Source organism: Salmo salar, chromosome 06 (genome assembly GCF_965601325.2).
Source record: "Salmo salar chromosome 06, fSalSal1, whole genome shotgun sequence".
Taxonomy (NCBI): domain Eukaryota; kingdom Metazoa; phylum Chordata; class Actinopteri; order Salmoniformes; family Salmonidae; genus Salmo; species Salmo salar.
Genome location: NC_138296.1, coordinates 5868252 through 5881197, shown reverse-complemented (window position 1 = coordinate 5881197; position 12946 = coordinate 5868252). Strand labels below are relative to the sequence as shown.

Below are 12946 nucleotides of genomic sequence, written 5' to 3'. Positions count from 1 at the left end.
GAACAGAAACACCTACAACTACCCCCCCCCCACTAGAAACACCTACAACTACCCCCCCCCCCACTAGAAACACCTACAACTACCCCCCCCCCACTAGAAACACCTACAACTACCCCCCCCCACTAGAAACACCTACAACTACCCCCCCCCCACTAGAAACAATTACAACTACCCCCCCCCACTAGAAACACCTACAACTACCCCCCCCACTAGAAACACCTACAACTACCCCCCCCACTAGAAACACCTACAACTACCCCCCCCCACTAGAAACACCTACAACTACCCCCCCCCCACTAGAAACACCTACAACTACCCCCCCCCACTAGAAACAATTACAACTACCCCCCCCCCCACTAGAAACACCTACAACTACCCCCCCCCACTAGAAACACCTACAACTACCCCCCCCCCACTAGAAACACCTACAACTACCCCCCCCCACTAGAAACACCTACAACTACCCCCCCCCACTAGAAACACCTACAACTACCCCCCCCACTAGAAACACCTACAACTACCCCCCCCCACTAGAAACACCTACAACTACCCCCCCCCACTAGAACAGAAACACCTACAACTACCCCCCCCCCACTAGTAACACCTACAACTACCCCCCCCCACTAGAAACACCTACAACTACCCCCCCCCACTAGAAACACCTACAACTACCCCCCCCACTACAAACACCTACAACTACCCCCCCCACTAGAAACACCTACAACTACCCCCCCCCACTAGAAACACCTACAACTACCCCCCCCCCACTAGAACAGAAACACCTACAACTACCCCCCCCCCCCACTAGAACAGAAACACCTACAACTACCCCCCCCCACTACAAACACCTACAACTACCCCCCCCACTACAAACACCTACAACTACCCCCCCCCACTAGAAACACCTACAACTACCCCCCCCCCACTAGAAACACCTACAACTACCCCCCCCCACTAGAAACACCTACAACTACCCCCCCCCACTAGAAACACCTACAACTACCCCCCCCACTAGAAACACCTACAACTACCCCCCCCCACTAGAAACACCTACAACTACCCCCCCCCCACTAGAAACACCTACAACTACCCCCCCCCCACTAGAACAGAAACACCTACAACTACCCCCCCCACTAGAAACACCTACAACTACCCCCCCCCACTAGAACAGAAACACCTACAACTACCCCCCCCCCACTAGAAACACCTACAACTACCCCCCCCCCACTAGAACAGAAACACCTACAACTACCCCCCCCCACTAGAAACACCTACAACTACCCCCCCCCCACTAGAAACACCTACAACTACCCCCCCCCCACTAGAAACACCTACAACTACCCCCCCCCCACTAGAACAGAAACACCTACAACTACCCCCCCCCACTAGAAACACCTACAACTACCCCCCCCCACTAGAACAGAAACACCTACAACTACCCCCCCCCCACTAGAAACACCTACAACTACCCCCCCCACTAGAAACACCTACAACTACCCCCCCCCACTAGAACAGAAACACCTACAACTACCCCCCCCCCACTAGAAACACCTACAACTACCCCCCCCCACTAAAAACACCTACAACTACCCCCCCCCACTAGAAACACCTACAACTACCCCCCCCCCCACTAGAAACACCTACAACTACCCCCCCCACTAGAAACACCTACAACTACCCCCCCCCACTAGAACAGAAACACCTACAACTACCCCCCCCCCCACTAGAAACACCTACAACTACCCCCCCCCCACTAGAAACACCTACAACTACCCCCCCCCACTAGAACAGAAACACCTACAACTACCCCCCCCCCACTAGAAACACCTACAACTACCCCCCCCCACTAGAAACACCTACAACTACCCCCCCCCCCACTAGAACAGAAACACCTACAACTACCCCCCCCCCCACTAGAAACACCTACAACTACCCCCCCCCACTAGAACAGAAACACCTACAACTACCCCCCCCCCACTAGAAACACCTACAACTACCCCCCCCCCCACTAGAACAGAAACACCTACAACTACCCCCCCCCCCACTAGAAACACCTACAACTACCCCCCCCCACTAGAAACACCTACAACTACCCCCCCCCCACTAGAAACACCTACAACTACCCCCCCCCACTGGAACAGAAACACTACAACTACCCCCCCCCCACTAGAAACACCTACAACTACCCCCCCCCACTAGAACAGAAACACCTACAACTACCCCCCCCCCACTAGAAACACCTACAACTACCCCCCCCCACTAGAAACACCTACAACTACCCCCCCCCACTAGAAACACCTACAACTACCCCCCCCCACTAGAACAGAAACACCTACAACTACCCCCCCCCCCACTAGAAACACCTACAACTACCCCCCCCCCACTAGAAACACCTACAACTACCCCCCCCCCACTAGAAACACCTACAACTACCCCCCCACTAGAAACACCTACAACTACCCCCCCCACTAGAACAGAAACACCTACAACTACCCCCCCCCCCACTAGAAACACCTACAACTACCCCCCCCCACTAGAACAGAAACACCTACAACTACCCCCCCCACTAGAAACACCTACAACTACCCCCCCCCCACTAGAAACACCTACAACTACCCCCCCCCCACTAGAAACACCTACAACTACCCCCCCCCACTAGAACAGAAACACCTACAACTACCCCCCCCCACTAGAAACACCTACAACTACCCCCCCCCACTAGAACAGAAACACCTACAACTACCCCCCCCCCACTAGAAACACCTACAACTACCCCCCCCACTAAACAGAAACACCTACAACTACCCCCCCCCCACTAGAAACACCTACAACTACCCCCCCCACTAGAAACACCTACAACTACCCCCCCCACTAGAACAGAAACACCTACAACTACCCCCCCCCCACTACAAACACCTACAACTACCCCCCCCCCCCACTAGAACAGAAACACCTACAACTACCCCCCCCACTACAAACACCTACAACTACCCCCCCCCCCCACTAGAACAGAAACACCTACAACTACCCCCCCCACTACAAACACCTACAACTACCCCCCCCCACTAGAAACACCTACAACTACCCCCCCCCCACTAGAAACACCTACAACTACCCCCCCCCCCACTAGAAACACCTACAACTACCCCCCCCCACTAGAAACACCTACAACTACCCCCCCCCACTAGAACAGAAACACCTACAACTACCCCCCCCCCACTAGAAACACCTACAACTACCCCCCCCCACTAGAACAGAAACACCTACAACTACCCCCCCCCCACTAGAAACACCTACAACTACCCCCCCCACTAGAACAGAAACACCTACAACTACCCCCCCCCACTAGTAACACCTACAACTACCCCCCCCCCAACTAGAACAGAAACACCTACAACTACCCCCCCCCCACTAGAAACACCTACAACTACCCCCCCCCCACTAGAACAGAAACACCTACAACTACCCCCCCCCCACTAGAACAGAAACACCTACAACTACCCCCCCCACTACAAACACCTACAACTACCCCCCCCCCCACTAGAACAGAAACACCTACAACTACCCCCCCCCACTACAAACACCTACAACTACCCCCCCCCCCCCCACTAGAACAGAAACACCTACAACTACCCCCCCCACTACAAACACCTACAACTACCCCCCCCCACTAGAAACACCTACAACTACCCCCCCCCCACTAGAAACACCTACAACTACCCCCCCCCCCACTAGAAACACCTACAACTACCCCCCCCCACTAGAAACACCTACAACTACCCCCCCCCACTAGAACAGAAACACCTACAACTACCCCCCCCCCACTAGAAACACCTACAACTACCCCCCCCACTAGAACAGAAACACCTACAACTACCCCCCCCCACTAGAAACACCTACAACTACCCCCCCCCACTAGAACAGAAACACCTACAACTACCCCCCCCCCACTAGAAACACCTACAACTACCCCCCCACTAGAACAGAAACACCTACAACTACCCCCCCCCCACTAGAACAGAAACACCTACAACTACCCCCCCCCCACTAGAAACACCTACAACTACCCCCCCCACTAGAACAGAAACACCTACAACTACCCCCCCCCACTAGAAACACCTACAACTACCCCCCCCCACTAGAAACACCTACAACTACCCCCCCCCACTAGAAACACCTACAACTACCCCCCCCACTAGAACAGAAACACCTACAACTACCCCCCCCCACTAGAACAGAAACACCTACAACTACCCCCCCCCACTAGAAACACCTACAACTACCCCCCCCCCACTAGAAACACCTACAACTACCCCCCCCCACTAGAAACACCTACAACTACCCCCCCCCCACTAGAACAGAAACACCTACAACTACCCCCCCCCCACTAGAACAGAAACACCTACAACTACCCCCCCCCCACTAGAAACACCTACAACTACCCCCCCCCACTAGAAACACCTACAACTACCCCCCCCCCACTAGAAACACCTACAACTACCCCCCCCCACTAGAACAGAAACACCTACAACTACCCCCCCCCCACTAGAAACACCTACAACTACCCCCCCCACTAGAACAGAAACACCTACAACTACCCCCCCCCACTAGAAACACCTACAACTACCCCCCCCACTAGAAACACCTACAACTACCCCCCCCCACTAGAACAGAAACACCTACAACTACCCCCCCCCCCCCACTAGAACAGAAACACCTACAACTACCCCCCCCCACTAGAACAGAAACACCTACAACTACCCCCCCCCACTAGAAACACCTACAACTACCCCCCCCCCCACTAGAAACACCTACAACTACCCCCCCCCACTAGAAACACCTACAACTACCCCCCCCCCACTAGAAACACCTACAACTACCCCCCCCACTAGAAACACCTACAACTACCCCCCCCCCACTAGAAACACCTACAACTACCCCCCCCCACTAGAAACACCTACAACTACCCCCCCCACTAGAAACACCTACAACTACCCCCCCCCACTAGAACAGAAACACCTACAACTACCCCCCCCCCACTAGAAACACCTACAACTACCCCCCCCACTAGAAACACCTACAACTACCCCCCCCCACTAGAAACACCTACAACTACCCCCCCCCACTAGAACAGAAACACCTACAACTACCCCCCCCCCACTAGAAACACCTACAACTACCCCCCCCCCACTAGAAACACCTACAACTACCCCCCCCACTAGAACAGAAACACCTACAACTACCCCCCCCCCCACTAGAACAGAAACACCTACAACTACCCCCCCCCCCACTAGAAACACCTACAACTACCCCCCCCCCACTAGAAACACCTACAACTACCCCCCCCCCCACTAGAAACACCTACAACTACCCCCCCCCACTAGAACAGAAACACCTACAACTACCCCCCCCCCACTAGAAACACCTACAACTACCCCCCCCACTAGAACAGAAACACCTACAACTACCACCCACCACTAGAAACACCTACAACTACCCCCCCCCCCACTAGAAACACCTACAACTACCCCCCCCCACTAGAACAGAAACACCTACAACTACCCCCCCCCCCACTAGAAACACCTACAACTACCCCCCCCACTAGAACAGAAACACCTACAACTACCCCCCCCCCACTAGAACAGAAACACCTACAACTACCCCCCCCCACTAGAAACACCTACAACTACCCCCCCCCCACTAGAAACACCTACAACTACCCCCCCCACTAGAAACACCTACAACTACCCCCCCCACTAGAAACACCTACAACTACCCCCCCCCACTAGAAACACCTACAACTACCCCCCCCCACTAGAAACACCTACAACTACCCCCCCCCCACTAGAAACACCTACAACTACCCCCCCCCACTAGAAACACCTACAACTACCCCCCCCCCACTAGAAACACCTACAACTACCCCCCCCACTAGAAACACCTACAACTACCCCCCCCCACTAGAACAGAAACACCTACAACTACCCCCCCCCCCACTAGAAACACCTACAACTACCCCCCCCCACTAGAACAGAAACACCTACAACTACCCCCCCCCCCCCACTAGAACAGAAACACCTACAACTACCCCCCCCCACTAGAACAGAAACACCTACAACTACCCCCCCCCCACTAGAAACACCTACAACTACCCCCCCCACTAGAAACACCTACAACTACCCCCCCCCACTAGAACAGAAACACCTACAACTACCCCCCCCCACTAGAAACACCTACAACTACCCCCCCCCACTAGAAACACCTACAACTACCCCCCCCACTAGAAACACCTACAACTACCCCCCCCCACTAGAACAGAAACACCTACAACTACCCCCCCACTAGAAACACCTACAACTACCCCCCCCCACTAGAACAGAAACACCTACAACTACCCCCCCCCACTAGAAACACCTACAACTACCCCCCCCACTAGAAACACCTACAACTACCCCCCCCCACTAGAACAGAAACACCTACAACTACCCCCCCCCACTAGAAACACCTACAACTACCCCCCCCCACTAGAAACACCTACAACTACCCCCCCCACTAGAAACACCTACAACTACCCCCCCCCACTAGAACAGAAACACCTACAACTACCCCCCCACTAGAAACACCTACAACTACCCCCCCACTAGAAACACCTACAACTACCCCCCCCCACTAGAAACACCTACAACTACCCCCCCCACTAGAAACACCTACAACTACCCCCCCACTAGAAACACCTACAACTACCCCCCCCACTAGAAACACCTACAACTACCCCCCCCCCCCCCACTAGAACAGAAACACCTACAACTACCCCCCCCCACTAGAACAGAAACACCTACAACTACCCCCCCCCACTAGAAACACCTACAACTACCCCCCCCCCCACTAGAAACACCTACAACTACCCCCCCCCCCCCCACTAGAACAGAAACACCTACAACTACCCCCCCCCCACTAGAAACACCTACAACTACCCCCCCCCCACTAGAAACACCTACAACTACCCCCCCCACTAGAACAGAAACACCTACAACTACCCCCCCCCACTAGAAACACCTACAACTACCCCCCCCCCACTAGAAACACCTACAACTACCCCCCCCCCCACTAGAAACACCTACAACTACCCCCCCCCACTAGAAACACCTACAACTACCCCCCCCCACTAGAAACACCTACAACTACCCCCCCCCACTAGAAACACCTACAACTACCCCCCCCCCACTAGAAACACCTACAACTACCCCCCCCCACTAGAAACACCTACAACTACCCCCCCCACTAGAAACACCTACAACTACCCCCCCCCCACTAGAAACACCTACAACTACCCCCCCCCACTAGAAACACCTACAACTACCCCCCCCACTAGAAACACCTACAACTACCCCCCCCACTAGAAACACCTACAACTACCCCCCCCACTAGAAACACCTACAACTACCCCCCCCCACTAGAAACACCTACAACTACCCCCCCCCCACTAGAAACACCTACAACTACCCCCCCCACTAGAAACACCTACAACTACCCCCCCCCCCACTAGAAACACCTACAACTACCCCCCCCCACTAGAAACACCTACAACTACCCCCCCCACTAGAAACACCTACAACTACCCCCCCCCCACTAGAAACACCTACAACTACCCCCCCCACTAGAAACACCTACAACTACCCCCCCCCCACTAGAAACACCTACAACTACCCCCCCCCACTAGAAACACCTACAACTACCCCCCCCCCACTAGAAACACCTACAACTACCCCCCCCCACTAGAAACACCTACAACTACCCCCCCCACTAGAAACACCTACAACTACCCCCCCCCACTAGAAACACCTACAACTACCCCCCCCACTAGAAACACCTACAACTACCCCCCCCCACTAGAAACACCTACAACTACCCCCCCCACTAGAAACACCTACAACTACCCCCCCCCCCACTAGAAACACCTACAACTACCCCCCCCACTAGAACAGAAGACCAGACAAGAGCATCTCACCTACCTGAGTATCTCAGGCCCAACGAACATGAGAACGTCCTGGATGATCTTGTAGAGTGAAGAGATGAGGAAGTAGGGTCCGAAGGTGAGACAGAGGGCCCAGAACAGAGAGGGTTCTCTAGTCTTCTGGGGTGTCTTCATAATCAGGATCTCTGACTCCTCTACGGGGACACCCTCCTTCCTCTCTCCCCGAGGAGCCTTCTTAGGGGAGTACAGAGTCTTCTCCTCCGGTCTGGGAGAAAGGGAGTTGGGGGGGGAAGAGAAGGAGTTATTTAGCTTGTTTTTGTTCTTTGAACGTTTTGCTACGGTGTGCCCTAATGAACATGACCTTTTGACCTTGCCTGAGTGCAAACGTGCCAGGATGTGCAAGTACGCGTGTGCATGCCTGCACGTATGTGTGGAGGTGTGTGGTTCCTGGTGGGTTCTCCTGACCTTTTAACCTTCAGGCACTCGTTGTTCCAGCGTCGTACGAGCTGAGGGACAACCCTCTGGGAGCGGTCCTCTGAGTTCAGACACCACAGATCCTTCTGTTCTAACGGACGCTTATAACCTGTTACTATCAGACTGGAGGAGAGGGGAGGTAGAAAGAGAAAAATGAGCGAGAGAGAGAGAGACCGAAGGAAGGAAGAAAGGAAACAGTCAGCACTAAAACTTCCTGTAGAAACAGAAACTCATGCCTGCTGTTTCCAGAAGGGGTATACTACAACCCAGGATCAATGAGTTCACCGGCTAACTTCCATAAACAACCAGAAATTACTATTGATTTTCCCGGTTCATTACGAAAGCTAAACTTAGATGTGTTTTTGGTTGTTGAGTCAATTAGACCATGCCAAAAGACATTTGAAAATATTTAGGCAAGTTTTAATTGATTTTATTTTCTAACAGCTCACCCAGTGATCCACCAGAAGCTGATTCTGGACAGAAAGGAAGCTCCGATCTCAGGACAGGGATTCTGCAACCGGCAGGAGATGGAACACACAGTTAGAAACACACACACACACACACACACACACACACACACACACACACACACACACACACACACACACACACACACACACACACACACACACACACACACTTTCTAACTTTCTCTCAATACTCAACATATAACATCAACATCTGTATGTTATACCCAACCAGTTATACTGATGTCATATTGATTACTAGACCAACCAGTTATACTGATGTCATATTGATTACTAGACCAACCAGTTATACTGATGTCATATTGATTACTAGACCAACCAGTTATACTGATGTCATATTGATTACTAGACCAACCAGTTATACTGATGTCATATTGATTACTAGACCAACCAGTTATACTGATGTCATATTGATTACTAGACCAACCAGTTATACTGATGTCATATTGATTACTAGACCAACCAGTTATACTGATGTCATATTGATTACTAGACCAACCAGTTATACTGATGTCATATTGATTACTAGACCAACCAGTTATACTGATGTCATATTGATTACTAGACCCACCAGTTATACTGATGTCATATTGATTACTAGACCAACCAGTTATACTGATGTCATATTGATTACTAGACCAACCAGTTATACTGATGTCATATTGATTACTAGACCAACCAGTTATACTGATGTCATATTGATTACTAGACCAACCAGTTATACTGATGTCATATTGATTACTAGACCAACCAGTTATACTGATGTCATATTGATTACTAGACCAACCAGTTATACTGATGTCATATTGATTACTAGACCAACCAGTTATACTGATGTCATATTGATTACTAGACCCACCAGTTATACTGATGTCATATTGATTACTAGACCCACCAGTTATACTGATGTCATATTGATTACTAGACCCACCAGTTATACTGATGTCATATTGATTACTAGACCAACCAGTTATACTGATGTCATATTGATTACTAGACCAACCAGTTATACTGATGTCATATTGATTACTAGACCAACCAGTTATACTGATGTCATATTGATTACTAGACCAACCAGTTATACTGATGTCATATTGATTACTAGACCAACCAGTTATACTGATGTCATATTGATTACTAGACCAACCAGTTATACTGATGTCATATTGATTACTAGACCAACCAGTTATACTGATGTCATATTGATTACTAGACCAACCAGTTATACTGATGTCATATTGATTACTAGACCAACCAGTTATACTGATGTCATATTGATTACTAGACCAACCAGATGTCATATTTGGTTTGCTAGCTAATGATCTAGCTAATTAGTTTGTATCTTTTCTAAATCAAGCTTCACTTGCTACAGCAGAGAATCCCTCCTGGATCACTGGGGGGATTTTACATGTCTTGTTAGCATTGCTAACCTTTCGGATTACAGAGGCTCAGTGGGGTTTGCGCCTCGTGTTCAGTGCCGGTATTACCGAATATCCCGGGATGGCACAAAGTCGGTATTAAAGACAATTTGGATACCGCCCAAGCCTAATTCAAATTCTCCTCCTTTGGCGTGATAGCACAAAAATTGTCCCAATTGATAATCCACAATTACTGCAGCCATTTGCCAGTGCATTGATCATGAAATTGAAAGCCTGTCTCTATACAATGCCTTACGATAATGTTTAATGATAATGTACAATCTATATGAATAGGCATACAACAAAGAGAAGACAAGGGTATTTGATGAATCATTTGTTGATCATGGTTCATTTGGGATGGGGGGAAAAGTCATTTCAGAGGGTCTGCTGTCAGAAGTCCTCTCCAGCTGAGAAAGATACACTAAAGAAACAAAGGTAGGAATAGATTGTTTTCTGTTAGAAAAATCCCTTTAGCCTATACTGATGTGTCATCCTATCAAATGGATGTTATCTTGCACAGCTTAATATAAACTAAACCTCTGTACAGATTTCTGTTCATTCAAAATCTTTCTCTACAGCTGCCAGTTGGACCGCAGCATAGAGATGGCTAGCTAGACGCTGAAGTCCTCTATGGGCTGTTCTATCACAGAAGCGATCAATAGCAAAGATCAGAGGTGAGCACTCTATCCATTTTTATGGACAGCTGTCATGACATTTCTCCAAACAGCCTTTCTCCACTCGCTCAAGAATCATTGAGGAAACCGCGAGTGTTACTAGAAAAAGTAACAAACAATATTCCAATATTTGAATACAGTAACTCGTAATATGATTTAGTTACTCATAAAAGTAATATAAGACTGAAACACGTTACCCTCAACACTGTCTGAGACACACACACACACACACACACACACACACGCACACACACCCGCACACACACACACACACACACACACACAATGTTGTTATTGATCTCTGGACTGTCTGACTGTTCAACTGTGGGACCGTTAACAGGGAAACCTGTATCCATGTTGTTATTGATCTCTGGACTAGCTCTGTTAGTTCCATTGTGGGAGTGGAACAATAACACAACAGAACCAATCCTGGGAACTGGTAAACCTGTTGCTAGAACAATAACACAACAGAACCAATCCTGGGAACTGGTAAACCTGTTGCTAGAACAATAACACAACAGAACCAATCCTGGGAACTGGTAAACCTGTTGCTAGAACAATAACACAACAGAACCAATCCTGGGAACTGGTAAACCTGTTGCTAGAACAATAACACAACAGAACCAATCCTGGGAACTGGTAAACCTGTTGCTAGAACAATAACACAACAGAACCAATCCTGGGAACTGGTAAACCTGTTGCTAGAACAATAACACAACAGAACCAATCCTGGGAACTGGTAAACCTGTTGCTAGAACAATAACACAACAGAACCAATCCTGGGAACTGGTAAACCTGTTGCTAGAACAATAACACAACAGAACCAATCCTGGGAACTGGTAAACCTGTTGCTAGAACAATAACACAACAGAACCAATCCTGGGAACTGGTAAACCTGTTGCTAGCACAATAACACACACAGCTGACATTCACTTAACACACACAGCAAGATCCACACACACTTCTCACAGTCACACAACATGTACTGCTTGACACAGCAAGCACTCATACAAGCACACACACACAGCTAAAGACACACACACACACAGCATGCACCAATTTATACAAACACAATGTGCCGACACACAGAGACATAACAAAAACACCCAGAGAGACAGAGGGCACAGAGAAACAGTGTGTGTGTGTACTCACAGCGTCTTTGGATGCCTCTGAGAAGAGAGGAGGCTGGTCTGAGAGGGCTGACAGGAGCAGAGAGATGAGCAGTAGCGTGTAGTAGATGTAGAACGTTGTGTATCTGAACACACACACCGTCGACGGCTGGGGGGAAACATATGGAAACACTATTAAAAAGACCTTTCTTTCATAGACCTCCAAGCCTGAGACAGTTTTCTGGCAATAAAACAAGACTGGACTCTTCTTGTTACACATGGGCTGAACCCCCCCCCCCCACACACACACACACACACCCACACACACACACACACACAACTAGAACTGGGTGATGTGGACAGAAATCCATATCGCGATAAATGTAAACATTTTTTGCAATAATGATAAATCAGTGATCATTTACACTAAATCATTTTTTGGGGGGGGTGCTCGAGCTGGGCGATATGTACAAAAAGTAATATTGCAAAAAATGTCCTCAGTCCTCAGAAACATTTATTTTGGTTTTTATGGACAGTTACTTCACATCAGCAGCAGAGCTCTAGACGTGTTTCCAGGGCCAGGTAAGACAACTGAGATGGTAGCCTACGATTCTAAAAGTAAGATATTTCATCCAACATATCCAGGGAAGGCATGGTTGATGTGCAACCTGTCAATAGGATCCACAATGATCACATTTATTTTGGCCTCTTCAGAGAATTGGCTGACATCTTTGTGCATATTGTCCTCTAGGCTATATGATTCACCACCTGAGGAAGGGGGACCTCACAACACTGAGCTAGACTACTA

General features: G+C 49.8%; 1 protein-coding gene across 3 annotated transcripts in view; it reads right to left on the bottom strand.

Moving 5' to 3' along the window:
* The window catches only part of LOC106606184 (multidrug resistance-associated protein 1), a 70058-nt gene that overhangs the window by 35899 nt on the left and 21213 nt on the right, over positions 1-12946 (bottom strand). For all 3 annotated transcript variants that reach the window (XM_082976273.1, XM_082976274.1, XM_082976275.1), the window contains 4 exons: positions 12182-12307; positions 8899-8960; positions 8441-8572; positions 8013-8240 (listed from right to left, as the gene is read on the bottom strand). In XM_082976273.1, coding sequence (XP_082832399.1) covers positions 8013-8240; positions 8441-8572; positions 8899-8960; positions 12182-12307 — 548 coding nt within the window. The remainder of the gene's footprint in view (positions 1-8012; positions 8241-8440; positions 8573-8898; positions 8961-12181; positions 12308-12946) is intronic.